The sequence below is a fragment of the Scophthalmus maximus genome, chromosome 13, assembly GCF_022379125.1.
Source record: "Scophthalmus maximus strain ysfricsl-2021 chromosome 13, ASM2237912v1, whole genome shotgun sequence".
Lineage (NCBI taxonomy): Eukaryota > Metazoa > Chordata > Actinopteri > Pleuronectiformes > Scophthalmidae > Scophthalmus > Scophthalmus maximus.
Genome location: NC_061527.1, coordinates 15,204,957 through 15,228,143, shown reverse-complemented (window position 1 = coordinate 15,228,143; position 23,187 = coordinate 15,204,957). Strand labels below are relative to the sequence as shown.

The window sequence follows — 23,187 nt, the reverse complement described above, 5'->3', positions numbered from 1 at the left end:
CTCCGGAAGTCGCTATCTTTGATGTTTCGCCCCGTGGGGGTGCGTGTGCTCGTTTTGTTGAACGCTGTCGCCCGGACGAAGGGGTTTGTTACTGATGAATGAGAAAGTGAAGACTTCTCTGGATGTTCGCCCTAGATATCGAGTGGTGTTGAGTATTCTTTTTGAAAATGTATTATTATTTATTTTTGTGTTACAACATGTGCTTTATAAGACATTTCTTAGAGCTTTTTGAGATTGTGAATACCTCCCACTCTTCTATCCCACCCCGTATCTCCACAGCTACCATCATAATAGCAAAATGCAATTGTACAGTCAAAACTTGATTGTGTCAATATATTTAGGCATATGATGAATCAAAAGGTAACCAGAGAAAATAAAAAATACATTTAAAGAAACAAGAAAAAGAAACAAAACGATTTTTTTTTTTAAATAAAAGATAAATTAATAAATATATGAATTAAGATAACGATCATAATAATATGTGTATTCAACCAAAACCATCATGTATTATCAATGCACTCAGGAAAGACTGGTGTTTGTTTCACTTCTCAGTTATATCTGCTATTCATAAATATAATTATCAAAATAAAAAATGATTATGTTCACAACACGGACCAGTTCAGTCAGTACTCTGTCTGTTGCTCCTCCCCTGAGGAGAGAGACTCCGCCCTCTTGGTCTCCTCCGGTGTTGAATACTAAACGTTCACTGTCAGACCAACAACAAACCACAGGTGACTGTGCTGAGAGACGCTTCTTCGAACTCATCGCACTTTTCTGCCTGGTGTTTGTCCGAGTGATCTGTAAAAATGCCTGTGAGTTCTTTTTTCTTTTATTGCTTTACATTTTTTTTTTAAGTTGTGCTATCCTTGTACTTTTCTTCTTGTCTGTTATTGGACACCAACATCACTGTGGTCAACGCTGGTTGTTTGAAATGTGTTTGTTTTTTTCAGGTTAGATGTTGTAGATCGGGTCTGGCAGATAGCTGTTAACATGATATAGTGTAAACAGAATGATAGAGTTTTTACAATCAGTTGATAAATTGGGTGCATGGTATCTGAGTTCAGAGTACAGGTGTGTCAGGGAAGATGCGCAGGCTTGTCTGGACATGATTGTGTGCTGGATGTAACTAGCAATTCTCTCTTCAGACTGCAGGGGGCGTAATAATCAAAAAGTTTAATTTAAAATATCATTGACTCCATGAATAAATGAAGAACATATTTTTTTATTTGAAACCCTTTTAAAATGGCAAATGGTTGCAGCTGGATCTGATGCACCCCAGCTTCACTGAGGAGAGGAGGCGACACAAGAAGAAGAGGCTGGTGCAGAGTCCCAACTCCTACTTCATGGATGTGAAGTGCATGGGTAAGGACTGCAGGTCCCAACTGCACCACTCAGCTAATTCCCTGACTTTTTAAAGTTTTGATTGTGTTCCTTAAAGTGGATTGTTCACATTGGGATTTTGAATCATTTGCAGGCTGTTACAGGATCACCACCATCTTCAGCCATGCACAGATAGTGGTACCTTGTGCAGGCTGCCTTTTAATCCTCAGCCAACCAGGAGGGGGGAAATGCAGACTAACTGCTGGTGAGGAAAATGACACAAACTCCTTCTTCTAGCATCGCTATATTCAATTTGCCCAACTTTATAAATGAGCGAGTTCCAGATCACTGCATTGTAAATGCAGGGATACTAAAATTAATCTTTTTCTTCAATCCAGGCTGCTCCTTCAGAAGGAAAAACTGCTGATCAGACGTATGTGTACGCCCACGACGGGCAATATGGATAAATTAGTCTGAGCCTCACACTCCATGTATTATATTGAGAAAGCAGAGAATTCACTTCCATCTGTATCTCAATGGTGTGGTGTGAAATTTAATTCCCCTGTGGAGTTGAATTGGGAAAAATGAGCTGTTATAGTAAAGATAGAATGTCATATGAATAAAGACATTCCCATATGCTTTGATTGTATTGTATGTATATATCAGAATAATATGATGTAGTTCTGTCTACTACCTTCACTAAGTAAAACATGTTTTGTAATCATCAAAATGCAAAAAAACAAAAGGTCAAAGGACTCATGGTTTCTGTAAAACATTTATTAGACTGACATAGAGGGGGTGGTGAATGAAATATTACAAAAACAGCCTTGATCAAATGTAAGGCGCGATTCATGGACCTGGCACAAGATGAAACCACAATGGCCATCACAAAACAAAAATTCCAAAAATAAAATAAAAATAAATTTGACTGTCTGTCTTATGTGTGTTCTTTGGTCTTGAGAGTTCCCCTGGCAAAAAATAAGTGGTGTGAATGAAACAACCCAACCCCAAACCCACCCCCCAAAAGATAATTAAAACAAATACAACTTCTCACATACCTAACATTATTCTACTATATACAATAAGTATCCATGGTTGGCAAAACTTAACCAAGCTTCCAGTGGTTTGGGGTTTAGCTCGCTCATGTAATACGATATATTGTAAATCTAGTTATCGATATTGGCTACATTATGGCATATTGTTGGCAATGATGCAGAAGCAGTCGATGAGCAGACTATGCTCAAGGAAAGGTCATTCATGTCATTGTGTAGATTCTGTTTATGCAGATTCCCGAACCAAAAACAGAGTAGGAGAAAAGTGATGCGGAGAAAATACTCTGAGCATCTTCAACATGTAGGCTTCAGGATAATCAGGCAGAGGCGGCATAACCTTTTACCTAAGCGTAAAGAGGCCTCCTGTGACTGAGCATCATGTGCCTTGACTTGATTATTCATGAATGAAACCTTTCCATGAGGTCACCTGTTCATTTGAGGATCTTGCTGTTAAAAACAGTTTGAGAAAGACACTGCCGAGGGTACAGTATGTAGCTTCTCAAAGTGTTGCAGCATGATCAGAAAAACAACTGACTTCATATCACCACTGGGTGGCACTTTAGAGCCACACTAATGTAGACTGAGAGAACCCCAATACCATCTGTAGCCTATGTATTAATATTAGCAGACAGAGGCTTTAATGTCTGGCACAAATATGTAAAATTGAGCCAGTTTAAGTGGTTGAGTGACCAAATGTGAGGTTTCTTTGGGTCTATTAATTGCCAGTTCTTAATAAATGAGTGGTCAAAAAACATTTCTGTATAGAATTTCTGCAATTGCAGCTGGAGATCAAAAAAAAAGAAGTGATGATTTCAAAATGACTTCCCATCTTAAAAAAAAACAAAAACAAAGTTGTGCCTTAGGAAAAAAAAAACTTCAAGGGACAAGCTTTAAGTTAATCCCCCTTTTACACGGGGGAAAAAGATTTTACAGCTCAAAATGTGGAATGGAGTCGAACATCTAATGGAATGTTACATGACGAGCTCATCCCCTCCAGTTTCCTCCGTGTGTTTATAAGTTGTTCAGTTCCTGCAGGGTCTGGTCCAGGACTTTGTTCATGCCCAGATTCTCCTCTTTGGCAGATGCTAATTTCTCTGGAGAGAGGAAGAAAAGTGACACGGTGAACCCACGACCATCAGCAAATAAATACTGTTCTCACAATGTCATGCGAAGTCAAACGAAGTAGGTTTGCCAAAAGGCATCCCTGAACAGAACAGAGCACAGTTTTACTGGACAGATGTTTTGCATAACCACTTTGGTTAAGTTGTGCCACATGCAAAAAATGTAACCACACTGCAATTTCTTTCATGCATGAACTGCAGACTTAGTAAGAAAACCGTGTACAGACTTCTTTGAGGACTTGTGTGCAACACTGTTAAGTCATTCAGTGTATTAGATTCTGTCTCTTAATGGACACACCTGGATATACAATACTAGAAACTCTCATTTACACAACACAAACACAATATATTAGATTTAAAACCAGAGGTTTTTTTAAGCGTTAAAGGGGGTTGAAAAACTGCATTTATTCACAGCAAAACCAGAGTAAATGTCACCAGAGGAGCTCACCTTGTGTAACTGATAATCAGATGGACAACAGACATTAACAACCAAATGTACAACAATAAACCGCCGGTAACCTAATTACAAAAATAACACAGTGTGTGGTAAACTTTGTAGGTGACAGAAGCTATGGATTAAATGTTTCATTATTCTTTTATACAAAAAGCTATATGCAAGCAGGGGTTATCAAGAACAGAGACATAAGCTGCAAAGTAGTTTTTAATGAAACATTTTGCATAGGAAGATGGGCAGAAGGCACATAGTCCAAACATTCAGAGAAGGTCAGGAAAAAGGGGGAAATGAGAGGCCTGAGAGAAAAACAGAGCATCTACAGAGATGTCATGTCATTGAGGGCATGGTCCAGCTCCTCACTAATGGCCTTGTACTTCAGCTTCTGAGCATACAGTTCATCTGGAGGTCAGAGGTCGACAGGAAGTACAGGTGTCAAGGAAAGAAGCCGAAAGCAGGACGAGAATGAGAGGCAGATGGGAGGCAAAAAAGCAGAGGGAGGAAGGAGAAGACAAAAAATAGGTCAGGCTTTTAAAAGACGCAGAAATTGCTTGGAAGAAAGAATGATGCATATCTAGTAATGCGTGCAGTTCTTTTGCCGGGCGAGCTGTGAGCATTTAGGCCTGCTCCGAAAAGCCTCATAAAAGTGCTCCAATAATTCTATAAACTCAGCCGCCTGCGAATAAAAACATGTGAGCACACTTTCCTCTCTGCAACATGGCGGACATGAAGCAGTTGTCCTTCAGAAACAAGGATCTTTTATTAGCTTGTCTTATGAAAAGAGTTTCCATACATTTGGCAGGGAACCCTTTACTTCCCACGGAAAAGATTTCCATTGAAATGAGAGATTCCTGCTGGGATCTGTCAAACATAATTATATCATTGTGCATTTGTGCAATATCACTAGTTAGCCTACAGGAAGCTGCGCTACACTATCTGCTAGTGACTCATAACAAAATGCATCACTTAACATACTGACACTGAATGTAGCGTCGGAACCAGATGACTGACTTTTAACTGTTCTCAGAGATGAGTGATGGTACTGGCTGATTAAATAGATTCATGTTGAAAAAAACTGTACATTTTAGTGCTAAGTGGAGCGAATTCACAACATTATGTATCAAATAACCCGAGTGGTATTGGTATCATACCTTCCAGGTCATCGATGGACTTTTCCAGTTTGGCCACTGTCCTCTCTGCAAACTCTGCACGAGTTTCAGCCTGACGGAAACACAGACACGGTATGTCACAGGGTGTGTAACAATCTTTGACCAATGCATACAAACACGCACCACTGGAATAGCATAGGTTTGCGAGAGCCTTTCTTAACTTTATCTAATCGTAAAATACGACAAGTTATCAACATGATAAAACAATGAATAACAAGCACTTATAATACAGTGTGTCACAAAACTGGGATTGGCATAGACTGAGTCTTTTCTGCCATTTTAGAAATTTCTACACAATATAGGACGATAACAAATATGGGGAGAGAGTATGTGGGGATGACATGCAACAAAGGTGTATTTACATGTGGCATTGCAAGTGTGCACTAGTGCCATTTGTTTAGTGAAATGTGTCCTTCTGCTGTGAGATCAGCCGAATCAGGATCTCACCTCCTTCAGTTTGTCAGTCAGTACTTTGATCTCCTCCTCGTACTTGTCCTCCTTTTCTGAGTACTGTTGACAAAGACAGACACAGAAAAATAATATCATTATTATTAGAAAAAGTGCGAATACATGCCCGCACATGCTTTAGGCCATCAACAAAGATTATAATTGCCCTATGAGCTACAAAAACACTCCCTTTAAGGAGGTAGTTGCAGGAAAGAACAGAGGTGTTGGCCTGACAACAAGTTGAGCTGTGATGTCAACCACGGCAGGCCTGACCCAACAAAGCAATGCCATGTATCGCTAGAGGAGATCAGTCATGTGGTGAGCCTGGCATGCTGTCATGCTGCATGTCAACGCCTGGGGAGGAATTTAACGAACAGGAAGAATGTACTGCAGGTCTCCACTGGCTCCTGCACATATGTTAAAAACACCTTCTATTACCTTTAACCCTAAATATAAAAACAGCCCGGTAGCTAATTTGTCATGTACTGAAAAATACATATTTACACAGCCACATGTCACAGGAGGGTTGGTCTTGAACTCATGAAACATTCAGGTTTTCATCTAAACAACCTGAGGAAAAAATATAAGGTAAGGTTGTAAGTAGGGCCTGGCGATATAAGTATAATGACGATAGTTTGAAACAATACTTTGGTGATGTGGTGTCACTCCACACTCAGAGAACAGCCCAAATAACAGGCTACAGAGAAGTGGAGAGTGATGAGAGCAAGACCTGGTGTCCCGTATACACCTTTGTATATTTTTAGCTTGTTTGTGAAAGAGAAGGAGGGCAGCTCCAGTGTAAGTTAGTTTTGTCCTAATGGTAGATAATCTGATAAAATAATATGCTTCACGACTGGTGTATACTAAACAGAAACATTGGCTTTGGGCAGGCCAGGAGCTTGTCAGGGTCAGTGAATGCATCCTCACTTGGTAAACAAGTGGTTTCTCCTCACAATTTGTGGCAAGCCTTCCACATGCAGTAGGCTTGACACACTGTAATGCATATTTTGAACATTACTGGGAAAAAAGAAAGTTTGCTGCAGTCTGTTGCATGAAGTGCAAATCTCCACGAGGGAGGCTAAAGGATGTATTGATCCTAAAAGTGAAAATATATTTGGATTAGGAAGTTCGGTCATTTCCTTGCACATCAGTCACATGCCACATGACACGCTCACCTTCTCAGACTGGGCTTCTAGGGATTTCAGGTTGTTGGTCACATTTTTCAGCTCCTCTTCTAGGTCACTGGCTTTACTGTGGAGGTAATCATAGATGCATGCTCGGTGTTAATGGAAGAGGAACGGCCGAGGTCATGGGCGTATTTGTGCGTTTTTGTTTCAATGCATTTAGGTGTTCATATGTTTACCATTCTGAGAGCTCAGCCCTCTCCTCAGCTCTCTCCAGCTCTCCCTCCAGGATCACCAGCTTACGAGCCACCTGGGGTGAAAAATGTTAAAATTTAATGGGGGAATGTTTTTGGAGTTGAAGTACAATACAATCGGAAAGAAAACAGTAGGTACGTTTAAAGACTAAAATGGCAGATTAATGGGCTTCATCCCAATTAAAGGGTGTCAGTCTTGCTCCAAAGTAGCTCTCGCTCACCTCCTCATATTTACGGTCGGCCTCCTCTGCAATGTGTTTGGCCTCCTTCAGCTGCATCTCCTGGATCTCCATCTTCTCCTCATCCTTCATCGCTCGGTTCTCGATCACCTTCATTCCTCTGAGTGGGCAGGACACAGCGAAGGTCAGGGAAGAATGATTCCAAAAGTACTGAACATACAAATAAACTTTCAGACTATAAATGTTGTGAGAGCCAGGTGTTCCATTAAATGAGGCAAAACCTGGGATCTCACACTATAGCAATAATGAAAGCTGGTTTAATGTGATTTACACTGACCTCTCGCTTTCATCTGCAGCCTTCTCAGCCTCCTCCAGCTTCTGCAGTGCTGTGTTCAGCCTCTCCTGGGCTCGGTCCAACTCCTCCTCCACCAGCTGGATCCTACGGTTCAGACCCGCTACATCATTCTCCGCCTGAGAGGGAAAAAATTGGGGGAAGAGAGAATTTTAGCCGCTGTTCATTCAGCTTTAAATCATCCAAACTAGTACCCCCATCACCCTGTTCCCACCCCTAAAACAGGAAGAGAGAAACGGGCACAAAGGGGGCAGTGGAGGGAGAGAGACAAGTTCAGAGCCAGTCAAAAATTGTGAACAGAAGAAGGGGCAGCTGGATAGAATAGACCAACAGCCCGTATTCTTGTTCACAAATTAATACACTTGAAAGTAAAAGACACCAACACTGTGCATTTGTTTTAACAAGTCCACCCAACGGAATTCAATAAATTGAAGTCTTGCTTATTCAATTTGTTTGTTTGATGGCTGCTCAAGTCTCTGCACAAGCATGTTGGAGGAAAACGGGAGGAAAATCCGAGAAGATTCAATGTTTTTTCTAGGACTCACGTGTGTCTGCACTGTCAGCATTACCTAGATCACTGCCACCATCAGGGGGTCTAACATCACGCTTTTGACCCATGAGCATCTCACAGGCGTGCAGCAGTCTCAGCAAAATAACATGACATTGACACTTTTGTCCAAAGTGACTTCAGTGCATTCAACCATGTAGATATTACCCAAAATGTGCAAGAATCATGCGAGTACATAGAAATTAATCAATTAGGCAAAAGAGCTTCAAGTGCTCCAATTTAGAATATTTTCATCTGTTTTAATGATTCGTGGACTGAAGTGCAGTCTGAACAGTCGAGTTTTCAGTCCTCGATAGTTTGTAGGGTTTCTGCTGTCCTGAGCTCGATCCACCATTGTGGCACCGGGACAGCGAACAGGATTTAGTTGAGCGGCGGCAGCCCACCCCTCGCAGTGAGGGGCCGCGTGGACGAGGAGGGGTGTAAGATTGACCATGTCCGGGATGTAGAGGGGGGCCTGAGCCATTCGCAGTACCAGAGTGTCCACTACACTGAGTTATCTGCCATTTAACCTGGTAGTGAAATAGCAATTCTAATGTTTTCCTTTGCTTCGACCTAAGTGTTCATCTTCTTTTGAAAACTGTCACCAGAAGATATAGATGACAATGTTGGAAAAGAGGCAGTAATGAAAAAAAAGTGCAATTCTACTATGGGATTTGAGAATAACTGATAAAATACATTAAATACAATCACTTAAATATAACCACGGTGGCCTGACTACAGAGATATTTGCCTCATCACTCTGTCATAATGATAATAATATAAAATGCTATCTGTGCCATGACTAAGTAAGATAGCGTAATCTATAACTTTCTCTCTCTCTGGGGTCGCTCTTGTTTCACAAATCAATATTTGACTCCAGCTGATGAATAATACGTGACATAGACACAGCAGGAGGTCCTTGGGGGATCTTCTATAGGAGCAGGGACCTACCTGTAATAAACGCCCCCTGACGAAAGAGAAGCACTAAATGCTGAGTCTGGCTGGGAAGTGTAATTCCTTTTTAATAACTGAAGATCGCTGGACTTCAGGTTTGAATGAAATGCTTGCAAGAACTCAATTTCCGGGGACTGGGAATGCAGAGCCGAGGCGAGCAGGGAGGACGAGCGGGCTCCTTCTCGGCAAACAAAGGCAGAGAGGGGAAAAAGAAAGCAAACGGACGACTACAGAGGCATTTCCTCTCTGTTAATCTGTTGGGTTTTTTTTCCAGCCACCACCTCCTGGGGAGCCACATTCAAACTGAACTCCAGCCCAGCGCAGTTTTCACGCAAACGTCGCCTCAAGGAGAATTTTCCCCTGTTAAAATTGAAGTCTGTAAGCAGAAAGCACGACACAACTGCACGTTTGAACTGCTGTAATGCTCAACTATTCATTCGAAACCAAAGTTTACACCCAAATTCCTAAAAGGACGCAGCGGAGGACTTCCTCAAACAGACGCAATTCTGTGCACAGCGGCGACGCAGCAGTTAGTAGGTCAGTGACTCATTAGCTAGTCGTTCAGTCCGGAAGTCAGATCAGCAGTCACACTGTCTGGTTTACAGGTAGGTGCGTCATTTTGCTACATAATTGGCCTCATATAGTCACTAAAGTAAGTCACTAAAAGAGAAAGGACTGGCACTGAGTAGGAAAGGTAACGCCGCACTGCAGAAGCAAGAAGAGCGCTCGGAAGCCTCGGTGGAAAATCGTTTGGAAAGTCTGTTTTTGCTAAGAATAAATAGACCTCCATCCAGTCCACTCTTCCATTCTGTCATTGACTCAGTGTTTCAGGAAATGGAGGAAAGGTTTCCTGCTTGTTGGCAGCTGGCCTCTTTGATTTTTACATTTTTCTTCATGTCGTCCTCGTGTCGTCTTAGTCCGCTGGCTGGCCAGTCAGTCTTTCCATCTGTCTTTACCTCCCTCCCCTGTTTTTTTTTTTGGCCATTCCAAGGTCCTGCCCTCCACGGCACCCAGAGCTGCCAGGGGCGGCCACTGATATGAGACAGGAAATGTCTGTTGAACTGGCATTGATGTGTCCTAAAACAACCAGCAACATGCAATGAATGAAAAGTCATAAATCTCATCAGCAGTGTCCTCGACGCGGGTCTGTTTCTGTCGACACATACATCTGGCTGGTGAGAGACGTTGAGCAAAAATGAAACCGGAGCCTGTAATAACAGATATGGTTACTTCCTGAGGTCCTGAAGTGAAGCAGCGTGTTGTGAAGAATTCAAGTCGGCCCACAAACAAACGCTCTATTCATGAGCTTTAGGTCAGTTACACTGGCCACTCAGATGCTGTAATGTGTGTCCGGACACACACACACACACACACACACACACACACACACACACACACACACACACACACACACACACACACACACACACACACACACACACACACACACACACACACACACACACACACACACACACACACACACACACACACACACACACACACACACACAGTTCGCAACCGGCTAGTCTCCCGCCCAGTAAAATGTGTGTTGTTAAGCAACACACCAACAAAGTCTGAGCTAATAGCAGCAGATCTACGCTCACAATCAAATGTGTGCAACCTGGTGCTGAATCTAGCATCAGATGTTCAAAATTACATGGGGGGGGGATCCCCATATAGACAGAGACAGTCTTGTGTCAAGTAAAGAAAAAAAAATGTGGGTGCGTACAGTAAATACTCTGTCTCTAAAAATGTCTCTAATTCCCTGAACCACGACCAAAGAAGAGAAGAGCTTTTCCTGTCAGTCCCCTCGGCAGCTGTAGAAAATAAGTTAACCGAAGCGTGAAGGGTGGCAACACAAGTGTTTCAGAGCAGTCGTACAAACAGAATGAACTCTAATCTTAAGGGTAATGAGTCCTCAGGTGATGAGAACTACTATGTCAAAAAAAACCCAGATACTAACATCACTTTATAAATGAGGATCTTGAGAAAGGTGACAGGAAGTTAGCAGCCCGACATCCTTTCATTTCCTCCCTTTGATTGCTCTTTCTCTCGGAGTCGGTATTCTCTCTCTCTCTCTCTCTCTGTTTCTCTGGCCATGCCCCTTCCTTTTGCACCCACTTTGCATTCCCCCGCTGCCAGGGACACACACCGCCTTATATGGTAAAACAAACTATGGAGAAGGTTGAGAAGGTTTGTGGTGGACTATCAGCAAGATTGTGGCATTGAGCACACACACGCACACACACACACACACACTGTGTCCTCTGTTATCAAGGTAGTTTAATGTGTAACACCAGAGCGTTCCAAAAGGTGAATGGTATTCAAGTAATTGCTGGCTACTTACTGTAACTGTTCCTCTGCCCTGCAAAGGGGTATTTAGTCAAAATGGCGGTAAGATTCCTAATGGAAACATTGCTTATTCGCATTCTTTCCAAGAGTATGATTAGAGTTTTCCCATATCAATCTCTGCACGGTCTATCAGTGCAATAAATAGGAAGTTACAGCCAGCAAGCTTAGCGCAAACGTTGGAAACTCTGGGAAACGACTAGCGTGGCTCTGGCCAAAGGTAACAAGACGTGACTTTGGTTAACTATGGAGTGCCATTTGTCAATTAAACTTAATAACATGTTTAAGCTTTGCCCCCCTTTTTTGTATTCATTAAATTAACTACACATAATGTGTGTATCACAGGCTCAAATGTCCACAAAAGCTGCTCTGGACATTTTCCGGAACTTTTGAAAATATGGTCAGGTCCTGCCTCCTGGGTGCTCGACACAGACGCCAAAGAATGTGACGGAAATGTTCCTGTCGGTGGGAATCTGTCTGACTCGGAAAACCTCCTGCTACGCTCGTCATATGATGTCTGGTCCAAGTTTGCTGGACAATTTCCAGAGCTCCTGTCTGAAAACAGCTCAAGTGACACAAATGACAGTGTGTTGAAATCCAGGACTCTAATGTGCTTTTTAATCGATATCTCTGTCACTGGTTGACAACCGGACATTAGACAGTCAAAACATTCACCTGCACACAGTGAGCAGTCTATATTGTTACTTTAAGATATAGTACATTTCTACTGGGAATGACTTAATAAATGCATTAGTGTATTACATGTATTAGAGACAAGATCAAGGACAAGTGAAATGGGGAATCTAATTACTGGCTGGTTCTAGGGCAGTGGGCTAATAAGCTGCACAGTGCTGTTGAGGTTTCAGGGGAAGTTATTCCTGACACTGCTGCAAACTACTTTCAATGTGAAAGTGTGTAACTGTTTCCCAGAAAGATGTGGCATGCAGAGACAGATGCATACAGTGCACACTCAAAAGGCACTTGGTTTGGTTGGAATTTCCATAAAATGCTAATGACATTTTTTGAAAAACAGAAAAGGCGCTCAATTGTGTGGTCTCTGGGCAGCATGGAGGGCAGCTGATATAACTACCTGTAGGTCAAGTAAACATCCTTCCTATAAAAGTTTATACAGTTCCTTCAGGCAAAAAACTAATTCAATTTCAACTATGCAGTACCAGCACTGACTTGCTGACACATCCATATATCCTGCTTTGACGAAGACATCACAGAGCGTTTTCGGAAAGTGTTTTCACTGAACACTGCAAAAAGGACTATCATTTTCACTCTCCAGGCGCAATTTAATGACATTATAGCAAACTTAGCTTCGCTAGTGCGGATTGTGCAAATACATGCAACTCCTCGCTTGGACCAGAACCCGCAACCTTGGCCTGCATAATCATCTCAGCCACAAACCAGTAACATGGGAGTGTTCCCCGGCATGCCACCGACTGCCAAAAAGCATCAACATGTGGCAGTTATATTTGGAAAGTTGAGCCACTGGCAGGGAGAAAGTCCAAAGAAAACAGTGACACCAGGAAGTAATTCTTTCCACAGAATCTGTTGAGACTGTTGGAGCAGAAAACGTTCAAGTCCACTGAGCAGCCATGGAAGAAAACAGAAGAAACCTTCAGTTGATTTTGACAACCTGGGGATGTGAAAGAAGCTCTGCTTGAAATCAATAGTATTTCTAGTTTACTTCCAGCAACTAGCTTGACATAAAAGAAGAAGTGTAAAATGAGTACAGTGGATATGTGCTGCATGTAGGAAACATCTTCACGTTCAGATGAAAAGACGGCAGACAGTTCTGTACAGAGAGGCAAACTTCACGTTTTGAGAGATTTTGAGTTGTTCATTTATTCTTTTAATATTAAACTTTCACTTGAGTTGTGCACCACTGAATGTAACCATAGAAATACTAAGTCCACTACACATTTATCTTCCTGTTGATCAGGGCCAGAGCTCAGGGACAGGAAGTGTTGGGAGTAGAAGCACAGGAAGCGCTGGACTAGAGTCGGCAGACGACATCCTGGGAGGGACGGCCTTCCCAAAGCGAATACTTTGGTGGAGCGCCACTTCCCTTTTTCATGTGGTTTTAGATATGGGTCATTATACCACAAACTGAATTTCTGCATGCTATGTGGTAAACACTACATATCTCAATGGCAACCATCATGTTTTCTGATGACAACATGAAAAAAACAGAAAACCTTCTACTTCAAAAAAAAAAAGGAAATGGATACTTTCAAGGAGTTGGGTTTCTTTGTCTGTTAATTCCTTCTTGGTTCTTTGACAGTATCTAAAAACTATTGAAACAGGCCTATGAGAGACGCAAATGCAATATCTCAAATTTGCTTCCATATTATAAAACGGCAGCCAATCTGGTTCATCTACGCTAATCCTGAGAGATCTCAGGGTTATGAACGCGGAACAAAAGCTCTTTGGTTGAACCTTCAACCATCAAACAAGTATAACTGCTGTGAACACTGAGAAAACTGAGCAGCTTGTTGAGCATAATGACCGTAAATAAAATGTGTCTAATCATCTAGAATGAATGTTTCAAGACTGTGTCAGGTCTCTGTAACCTGACCTCCCCTTATAGCATTATTGAGCAGTTAAGCAATGTCTCAAGAGGCAGCAAAACCACATTAAAAATAACACACAGCAATTACTTTTAGTTTTTAGTGAGGGATGTGGCCAAATGTTGGCCTATTTTTCTGTTGCCTCCACATTTTTGAACAATGATTCATTACCTTAACACACACAGTAAGATTCCTGTTTTGATCTCCCCATGATCCTATGAAAGAGTTTTTGTGCCTCGGAATAACTCCAGGTTGTCCTAATTATTCGCATATGGGACCACACCAACCCCGCCACACAAAATGCACCGCTCTGTTTCACGTAGAGTGCACATGGAGCGAGAGGTGTGACAGCTGAAACTGCTTTTGCACATTATAGCTAACAGCGAAGTAATGGAAGAACAAAATGTGACATTTCCACCCCACAGATAATGGTCAGATTTACAACCCCCCCCCCCCCCCATATATAGCATTAAAAGCAATACAAAACACATTTAATATGTTTACAGCACACTATAATGTAGTTTTATAAGAGTTCTTATTGATGTAGTTGTAGTTTAACTACTCCTGTGAATTATTTATAACTGGACGCTGGTATAGGAAGAGATAATGAATGACAGTTGCAAATGTTGGAAATACTGTATGTTAACAAAAAAGAATGTTGTTAAGTTTAGATACTACTTATGAATGACAAATGGAGGCGTAAATGTAAAGTGTTATAGTTTGTGTTTTCTCTAAAATATAGCGGTGTTGTCTTCCAGAATTAAAATTTGTCAGGTTTTACACTACCCTTTTGAAGGATGGGTCATGTTTTTCAAATGGTTGCCATAATACTTTAAGAATAGTTATGACAAAAGTTACCTAACACTCATGTCTGCACCTTTACAAGTGAAAGGAAATGACAAAGTAACCTGATTTATCTTCACAAATTATATGAAGTGTGTGAGTTCCCATTCCATTTACTATCCCTACTTCATGCTTCTGATTTAGTTTATGGCTGCAGGTCGGACATAAAATATCTAACTGAACAAGGCAATCATTTACAAGCCGTTACATGAGTGAAGAAGAGAGCACGTCCATTGTACTTGACAGCTATGACCTAAAAAGTGATAGTAAATAATGATATCAGAGTTTTTTTTAAATGCCTGTTACCTAATAGGCAGTCTGTAACAAAGGAGTTAGTCCTACAGCAGGCCTCCTCCTTTCATCGTCGCTGCTGCCATATGTCTACAGCCACACCTTCCCCTCCCACTCTCCTTGAATCTCCCCCCTTGTCCTGTCATTAACCAGCTCCAATGCAAAGGATATGCCATAAAGCAACATCTGAAGCAAGTCAGGACTGTTATCTATCTCTGCTGCTGAGTGGTTTTTTTCTTCAATTTTTCCTCTTTCTCTACTGTCGCTACCTTCCTTTTTGTGTGAAGCTGTAAAACTTGGATTATAGGTAGAGTCAGGAGGCAGACAGGTGACAGCTCTGGGCGAATCCACGGGAGAAACACATGAGTCACTTTCAACACATCCTTGCCTGGAGATTGAGAAACCCCCCCACATTGGTGGAGGTTCAGCAATGACTAATTACAGCCCTGGTTGTGCAACATGCTGCTGATGGCGATGCTGAAGTATGAACATGTAACGGGGCTGTGAATTATGATTATTCATTATTGCTAAAAAATGTCTATCACATGCTCCAAGAGCCCAAAGCGACTAGTGTCTTGTTTTCTCAAACCGACAAAAAAAACATCCCATAGCTATTGAGCGTACTACCATGGAAGATTAAAAAAAACAAGAAAATACTGGAAAGGAATGTTTACCAACTAATCGATTCACTGACTATGTACATAGCTTTTTGTAAACAGTTTGTTCCTGTATATTTAATTGTTTTTTTTGGGTTTTTTTGTGATACTGTGCTGCTGTGACAAGTGAATGTCCCCAAGCGGGATGAATAAAGTTATCTATTCTATAATATTTTCCAAGACTCCTTTGATTCCCTAATGACAGAGTAGGCTACTTTTAACTCCGTGCCCTTTATTTTCCCATCATCTGGGGAGGCAGGGTGGCAAGTTATAGACCTGCGAGCACACATCTGCTGCTGGCTCACATCCACCCTGCTGCTGGGCCCCTGAGATTAACACCGAATGGAAACATTATCCCCCATCCATCTAAAAGTTAAAATCAAATCATATCATAAACAACAGTAAATAACGTGCCGTGCATTCATAAGCAGTCATTGGTTGAGTGTAATGTTGCAAATTCAACTTGGCAGAAAGTGCCCAACCGCTGTCTACGTGGTCCACATTGACTCACTGTAGTTCTACAGTGGCCTGTGCGTCAGGCGACACTGCGCATGCGCACGGACCTGCAGGAATCCAAACTTTTTCTCTTTTTTTCATCAGAGACCAACGCCTTGCATTGTGGCACAATCACGCCCGCGAATGAATCAACGACGCGAACCGCACGGGCGCTATACAGCCCGATGGGTGAACGTGAGCAACATCATATATATATATATATATACAGTCTGAGATACAATAAGCCGGGAGAGACAGAGAGAGAGAGAGAGAGAGAGAGAGAGAGATAAAGAGGAGTCGGTTGTCTCACTTTCTCTCGGACCTCCCGTTCACAGTCCAGCTCTCTCTGCAGGACCTGAGCCCGGTCCTCGGCCTCGTCGGCCTGCTGCTGCAAACACTGGATCTTCCTCTTCACAGCATCCAGAGAGTTCACACTTGCCATTTCGAATGTGAAGTGACTTAATTTAAGACTTAAAAATAAAAAAAATCACACAGTTAAGACTACTTTACTGTTGGGCTGTGCAAAAAATCTGAAAGCCTTCTCGTTTGGTCTATTCGGAGGAAAGTTGATGTAATAAAAAACGACTTTGATCGTTGACTTTAAGGAGAAAGACACCGATGACCGTCCGCGGCCAACGTCTTCGGAATGTAAAGGATTCGTTCAAGTGCAAGAAGAAGAGCAAAGTTATGTAACCAGGAAGTGCGCGTGTCCAGGTGTTCTCCAAAAGTGTCTTCCGGTGTGTAGGAATGTAAAGTTCATTAGCTGTAGATGTATAAAAAAAATAATAAGAAGTTGTCCTCAGGAATGTGGCGGATTTTTGGTCCGGACGCGTCGAGTCGGAGGAGGAGGATTGGTTCAGAGCCGCGCGGTGAGGAGAGCGGAGAGCGGCAGACTGTGTCGGAGGAGGAGAGAGATGACTGGGACGATGAGGTCAGAGAGGGCGGGGCGTGTGTGAGGGAGTGTGTGAGTGTGTGTGTGTGAGGGAGTGTGTGTGTGAGTGTGTGTGTGTGTGTGTGTGTGTGTGTGTGAGGGAGTGTGTGTGTGTGTGTGTGTGTGTCTGTGTGTGTGTGTGTGTGTGTGTGTGTGTGTGAGGGAGTGTGTGTGTGTGTGTGTGTGTGTGTGTAATAGCTGATCCTTGTGACTGATGTGATCACTGCTGCGAGACGATCAAGAGAGACAAAAGGAAAGCCAGGATGATTTACTTTCAGTTATTGTAAAGGTGCAGTGCCCATAGTTTAGACGTCTCTCTCTCTCTGTGTCTCTCTCTGTCTGTCTGTCTGTCTCTGTCTCTCTCTCTCTCTCTCTCTCTCTCTCTCTCTCTCTCTCTCACACTCTTTCTCTCTCACACACACACACAGACACTCACACACTCACTTAAACCACTTCAAACTTGACTGGACCGTTAGACTTCCCTTCCTCGTGGTTTAAAGTTTCCACCCTGCATGACAACATTACATTACATCACAGTACTGTGTGACTGCTGTCCCATCGTTTCATTGAGACTCTTTCAATAGCCTTGTTCCAGGGTGTTGACCGGTCCTGTCTTACATTTCTATTTTCAAGCTAAATATTGGAGACATGTTTCTTTATGACAAAAAAAACTGAAATCATCTCAGAAGTTGGACATCACTCATTGATTAAACTGCATAAAGCTCACAGACACGAAATGTGACCAGGGGTCATGATTATGCAGTGTTCAAGCAGAAATGTATGATATTGACTTACAGCAGATACTGTACATTGGAATCAAAGTGCATGTCAGTCAATAAGTAGCCAAGACATTGAAGCACAGAAATATCAAAGTTATGACTTAGGGCCTTTAGAACGTGCGTTGTACTTGTTCTAAGATCATTTTAAGTGTACAACGTTCCAGTGTTCATACAGAATTGGTCACAGTTCTAAAATAACCATCTGTAAGAGATCCCTGCTAATGGAAGAAAAAATAACCCGGGTAAGCAAACAAACATCATCTACCACCTGCCTGCCCAAAGGTGATGTCCATCGTGTGGGTGTAAATCAATTACAGTATGCTGCCATCTTTTATGCTCCTCTGCTTGCCCTGCCTTCGTTTACACTCACCGTTTCCTATTCACACGAGCGGCCTGAGAGCAAACATGTCAGGGTGGCTGGGGGGCGAGCAGGGCTGATCTAACATCAGCTCGGCTCGGTTCAGATTAGGCTCGGCTCAAATTCAGTCCGGCTGGTCGGTGTTGGGTAGAAAATCTCTGTCAATCAATCTCATCTGTTGATCGTGTCTCTCTGTCTGATTTGCCCCCTTGCACCGGAAAAGCTGGAGGCATTGATTTCATTAGACACAGGATTGTGGGGCTTTCTGTTTGCCTTAGCTGCATTCCTCACATACCAGAGCCCCCGCCCCCCCACCCCCACCCCCCGCCTGCTCCTCGCTTACTCCGCCTGGCTGGCCAACACAGTCAGTCCAGCTTTCCCCTAGAACAGTAACTGATGCCATGGTGAATGTTGTTATTAACACTTGCATTAAGATGACATGGTGCCACCCATATCCATCATATCCTATGTATCCATGTTGTGACCCAAAGATGGACACTTTTTCTGACAACTAAAGCTGGCAGTGAACTCCGCCGACCTACATACCAGCTCTGTTATTCCATGGTGTACAGACTAGTCTTGGTGAATCAACCGCTTGCATGTTGGGGTCTTTGGCTCACTGTTCTGCTCTCCCAGCCCCCCTTTCCGGTTTCCAATGTGGTCATGCTCGCTCTGCGCGAATTCAGATGTGTAATCACTTGACCGCTGCCTCTAATACAGTGACATGTGGAGGGGAATTCATGTTAGCGGTGGAGAACGGCTTCACTGGCTGGAAAGAGTGAGGAGACTTTCTTCATGGTGAGGATGTTGCAGTGAACATCTGTTGCAGCGCGCTCAGGAGTGCAATCGACAACTGGCCAGTGTCAAAGCACAACTTCAACGACTTCTTGCAGTATTCCTGGGGCCCACTTGACCCACTTTGCTCGAGGCTTCTCAGAACTGTTCTCAGAGTTTATTTAATCACAGCGTGAAGATAATCCAGCGAGTCTCAGCCTTCGACTCTGTGTCTGTGTGTCAGACACTTCCCTTCTCTTTGTGTGTAGTACAACACTGCATTTCCCAGGGATATCCTCCACAAGACTCAAACAATACCACATCTTGGTGGAAGCTCAAAGAGCTTTTTTTCCCCCCATTTCATTTTATCTTATGTTGCCTTTCTCTCTGATAATGATTTGCTCAATAATCTCTTTGGAACCATTAACTGGATTCCTAGTTGATGCTATTAAAGTTCCACGATCATTTTTTATCTACATTTTGATCATAACCTTCCCTAATAAGGACTTTGTTTAGATCTGAGACCCCCCCTCCCCAACCCACCCACCCTTTTTCTCTCTCTCTCCCTCACCCACACCCACACAAACACAGCCACACAAGTAAACACACGCCTGTGCACACATGTCAAAATGGTGGAGGAACCAGCCCTGACAGACATACAGCCCTGTGGTTTGTGGTTTTGCCAACAACCTAAAATATGATCTTTTCCCCCAGATGGAAGCTGATTAGCCACAGAAGAACTGCCATTTCTAATGTTCTGCTACATTTACTGATCTTATTTGTGTACACAAAAATATTCTCACAGCCCTTAAAAATTTGTTTCAGTCTAATGTAAAGTCGCCCCAGTATAGGTTGATTCCATACAAGATTCATATAAGGAATCAGACCTTTTACGAAAGTAAAATTAGCAATGCTACTTTTCACAGTATAAAAATAGTTAATTACAAGTCCAAGTCCAGTGTTTGAAATTAAATTAAAGAGGTATTACACAGATTTTAATCATCATAGCCCTCAGACGTATGGGAAAAAAGCCAATGGTGGCTCCAAACAGTACTTGTGTGAACTCGGATATATTGCCTCAAGTGATGTCATTTGAGTCGGCATCAGTTGGGCCGAAGACTCCAGGTTGGAGAGGGAAAAGAATCTTGTGGTGTCGAGTTAGAAAGATGTTCGCAGGTGATACCTCTGCTGTTGACTCCAGTCCTCATCTCTACGTGATGCTACATGGGATCAATGCAACACTATAGCTGCTACTAGCTAAAACACACCTGTATCTCCAAGTGAACTGTCGGCAGTTGAGTTGCATTGTGGGTAATGTAGGCAAGGAAGAAGAATGTGTTTAATAAAGAAACAATATCTCTGGTTCTGCTGCATTGGTTTTGTTCCTTCTTTCGAGAAAACTGTCTATTGTGAATCTGACTCTGTTGAATCTGGTTAGTTTAATTATAATAATTTAAATGGCTCTTTTTTGTGTAAAAGGAAAATCTACTAACCATAACATTTAGAGAAATGTGGAAGGAGCATGGTAGCAAACGATGGGAACATTAACATATTCAAGAACCCCTCAATACCTCTAATGCAGTAGAACATTTGAGTAAATGTACTTAGTACATACCAACACTGGGCACGATATCTATTATAGCATACAAGTCTCCATGTGAACCCAAGGCCGAAATAAAACCATATAGAAATATAATGTTTATATAGCATGTCGATGATGATGATGAGGATAAACAGCAGCATTTTTCTGTAAACCCTTTTGGCTGCGCTCTGGTGTGTGAGCTTTGGGGAAGAGTGTGTGTGTGTGTGTGTGTGTGTGTGTGTGTGTGTGTGCGCGTGTGGGTGTGGGTGCGGGGGGTGCATGTTAGTGGGTGAGGGGGTAACAGTTTATGCGTGTGCTCATCTTTCAAGAGTGGCTGCACAGGAATGTAACTGTTTCTGAAGTGCTCCAAACAATTCACAGTGGATGATCAAAGTAAACCCACAGCTGACTCTGGCTTAGAAATTGTCCAGCTGTGGAATAACTGGCCCTAGTTTTCATTAGTGCTAGTGTGCTAGTGTGCTATTGTGTGTGTGTGTGTGTGTGTGTGTGTGTGTGTGTGTGTGTGTGTCAGTCAGAGTGGGAAATAGCAAGTAATTAACAAGACCAGCAACCTCATTCATTTCACATTGCTGGTCAACTGAACCCTTCCTGTGTGCATAAGTACTCTTCACTCACGTCCGTCGACGTCTTCTCAGACAGCTCCAGTTTCTCTTGAGCGTCTTTCAGGCCCTCGGAGAATTTGTCCAGTTCATCCTCTGTCTGCTTCATCTTCTTCTGGAGATCCATCAGCTCCTCCTCCAGCTACGACATGAAACACTGTTAGTCCACATCACTATACAATTGTCTCTGCCCAGAGTCTACTCGTCCAAATCAAATTGTGCATGTTACACTTTTCTGCTCAGCCCCTTTCTCTCCAGTTTGAGCAGACAATGTCCTGTGCACTGCAGCCACTGCTACTGCTAACTGGTCTGCAGTGTTTTGACAATTATAAGATACAATGCAAAAGAATAGGTTCAATCTTCAGTCTTGCTGTGTGTTTTGAGTGTGTTCGCAGCGGCTTGGTAAATTATGCTTGAGGCCGACTGAGCGTTGGTACAACCAAGGTGTTTAAATTGTGGCTACTGATAAAGCAGCTGTGGCTTATTTGGAAGTCTTATTTTGTTTATGATGTTTGGGAACATTTCAATGGTAATGGTTTACTATCAGTTCTTCCTGACAAGGACCCTGGTATGCAGAGCCCCTCACACACACACGCTCACACGTACACACACACACTTGCCGCACATACGCGTGTGAGCGTTAAGTGTTCCCCTTAATCAGTGAGCCCATGAGGTACTTCTGATAATCTTACAGAAGTCCACAGTGCCATTCTCTCCTGGTGTCTAAAAATACAGCTGTTATCAGTGAGAACACCCAGATGTCTGGGTCCATGGGCCTAATATGTATGTGTGCGTGTGTGTGTGTGTGTGTGTGTGTGTGTGTTTAATCTCCCATTTGTGTGGCTACATTTGTGTTTCCATTTGCATGCTCATGTGTTGTCTCCTGTGTTGGATTGATCTGTCAAAAAGAGATGTCTGCTTCGACAGATGCTTCATTAACTCTCTTTACACTGGTCCTGAAGAGGAGGAGGGATGTCAGCACTTCTTCTTCCCCAAAGACCCAATCCTGATCCTGGGTGTTCTCATCACCTGAACTGCCCAGGACCACCATACAGTATGAGTGTCCGCAGAGTTCTCTTTGAGCCTCACTGTTTTAAGACTGACCAATTGTTCCCAGATACAACTGATGTTGATCTCTTTCAGTACTTGCTCGCCTGGCGTCCACTCCAGTTTTTGGGCAGCAATCAACCGTAGTGATCAAAAGTGATAAAAAAAAATGTCTTCTTCCTCATAGATAGTGAATTTGGGACTGACCTTTTGAGGAATGGTGTGTGTGTGTGTGTGTGTGTGTGTGTGTGTTTGTGTGTGTGTGTGTGTGTGTGTGTGAGTGTGTGTGTGTGTGTGTGCGTGTTCCTCACACTGTCCCACTTCGAGTATTTTCTATCTGTGATTCTACTCAAGTCAAACTAAATTAGCTGTAAGGAATGTGTGTATAAATAAATGTGAAGTGTTTACAGAACATTTCCATATAGGTATGTCTGGTATGGTATCACTGTTGTGATTATTTTAAGAGGACAAAAAACATAGCGACTTGGTCTGCATATTTTTTTTACATGGATAATTCTTCATTTTACAATAGGTTTACTCCAAGTCCCTGTGAAAACTTTCTATGAGAGGTTATGTTTGCCCAATGATATTGATTTTGACACTGACACCCCAACTGCCCTGCTCTTTCATCCCCACCTGTTTGCATTTATCCTCCGCTGCCTTCTTGTCCGTCTCCGCCTGCTCCGCTCGGTCGATGGCGTTCTCCTTGTCCAGTTTCAGCATCTGCATCTTCTTCTTGATGGCCTCCATGGTGGCTGCTGGGATGTATCTTCCTCTCTGAGGTGATAAAACACAGCTTCAAAAGCCCAAGTCTCTCGTTGTGCTGAGATGCAGGAGACCCGTTAGTGACGAGAGCTGGAGTCCAGCAAAGCTGCAGAGAAATGGAGAAAGATGGGGGGAGACAGAAAGA

At 42.7% G+C, this 23,187-nt stretch overlaps 2 protein-coding genes across 7 annotated transcripts; one reads left to right on the top strand and one right to left on the bottom strand.

The window, feature by feature from the left end:
- Positions 1-18: 18 nt before the first annotated feature.
- LOC118318526 (40S ribosomal protein S27-like) lies at positions 19-2,253 on the top strand. Of its 3 annotated transcripts, none has more exons than XM_035648270.2 (4): positions 19-169; positions 1,260-1,362; positions 1,475-1,585; positions 1,719-2,253. In XM_035648270.2, the coding sequence occupies exons 1-4, from the start codon at positions 95-97 to the stop codon at positions 1,745-1,747; spliced, it is 318 nt and encodes a 105-aa protein (XP_035504163.1). In that variant the 5' UTR covers positions 19-94; the 3' UTR covers positions 1,748-2,253. The 3 variants fall into 3 exon arrangements, with proteins under 3 accessions (XP_035504163.1, XP_035504165.1, XP_035504164.1); XM_035648272.2 differs by having other exon boundaries at positions 23-147; XM_035648271.2 differs by lacking the exon at positions 19-169 and adding an exon at positions 216-812.
- Positions 2,077-23,187, bottom strand: tpm4a (tropomyosin 4a). 4 transcript variants are annotated; one of them, XM_035648265.2, is made up of 9 exons: positions 22,914-23,182; positions 21,247-21,372; positions 7,455-7,588; positions 7,160-7,277; positions 6,924-6,994; positions 6,736-6,811; positions 5,561-5,623; positions 5,096-5,165; positions 2,077-3,466 (listed from the first exon to the last, which is right to left on the bottom strand). In XM_035648265.2, exons 1-9 carry the CDS (start codon positions 23,025-23,027, stop codon positions 3,384-3,386), a joined length of 855 nt encoding a protein of 284 aa, XP_035504158.1. In that variant the 5' UTR covers positions 23,028-23,182; the 3' UTR covers positions 2,077-3,383. The 4 variants fall into 4 exon arrangements, with proteins under 4 accessions (XP_035504158.1, XP_035504160.1, XP_035504159.1 ...); XM_035648266.2 differs by having other exon boundaries at positions 3,399-4,346; positions 22,914-23,187; XM_035648267.2 differs by lacking the exons at positions 21,247-21,372; positions 22,914-23,182 and adding an exon at positions 16,497-17,090.

What these genes read in the sequence shown, in the direction of transcription:
- LOC118318526 (XM_035648270.2), top strand. Translation starts at nt 95, where the DNA reads ATGAATGAGAAAGTGAAGACTTCTCTGGATGTTCGCCCTAGATATCGA. An exon ending in CATGGATGTGAAGTGCATGG is followed by an intron (nt 1,363 to 1,474) that starts GTAAGGACTGCA and finishes AATCATTTGCAG; the next exon opens with GCTGTTACAGGATCACCACC. An exon ending in GAAATGCAGACTAACTGCTG is followed by an intron (nt 1,586 to 1,718) that starts GTGAGGAAAATG and finishes TCTTCAATCCAG; the next exon opens with GCTGCTCCTTCAGAAGGAAA.
- tpm4a (XM_035648266.2), bottom strand. Translation starts at nt 23,027, where the DNA reads ATGGAGGCCATCAAGAAGAAGATGCAGATGCTGAAACTGGACAAGGAG. An exon ending in CTGAGAAGACGTCGACGGAC is followed by an intron (nt 7,589 to 21,246) that starts GTGAGTGAAGAG and finishes TTTCCCTCTCAG; the next exon opens with GCGGAGAATGATGTAGCGGG. An exon ending in GCTGCAGATGAAAGCGAGAG is followed by an intron (nt 7,278 to 7,454) that starts GTCAGTGTAAAT and finishes CTGCCCACTCAG; the next exon opens with AGGAATGAAGGTGATCGAGA.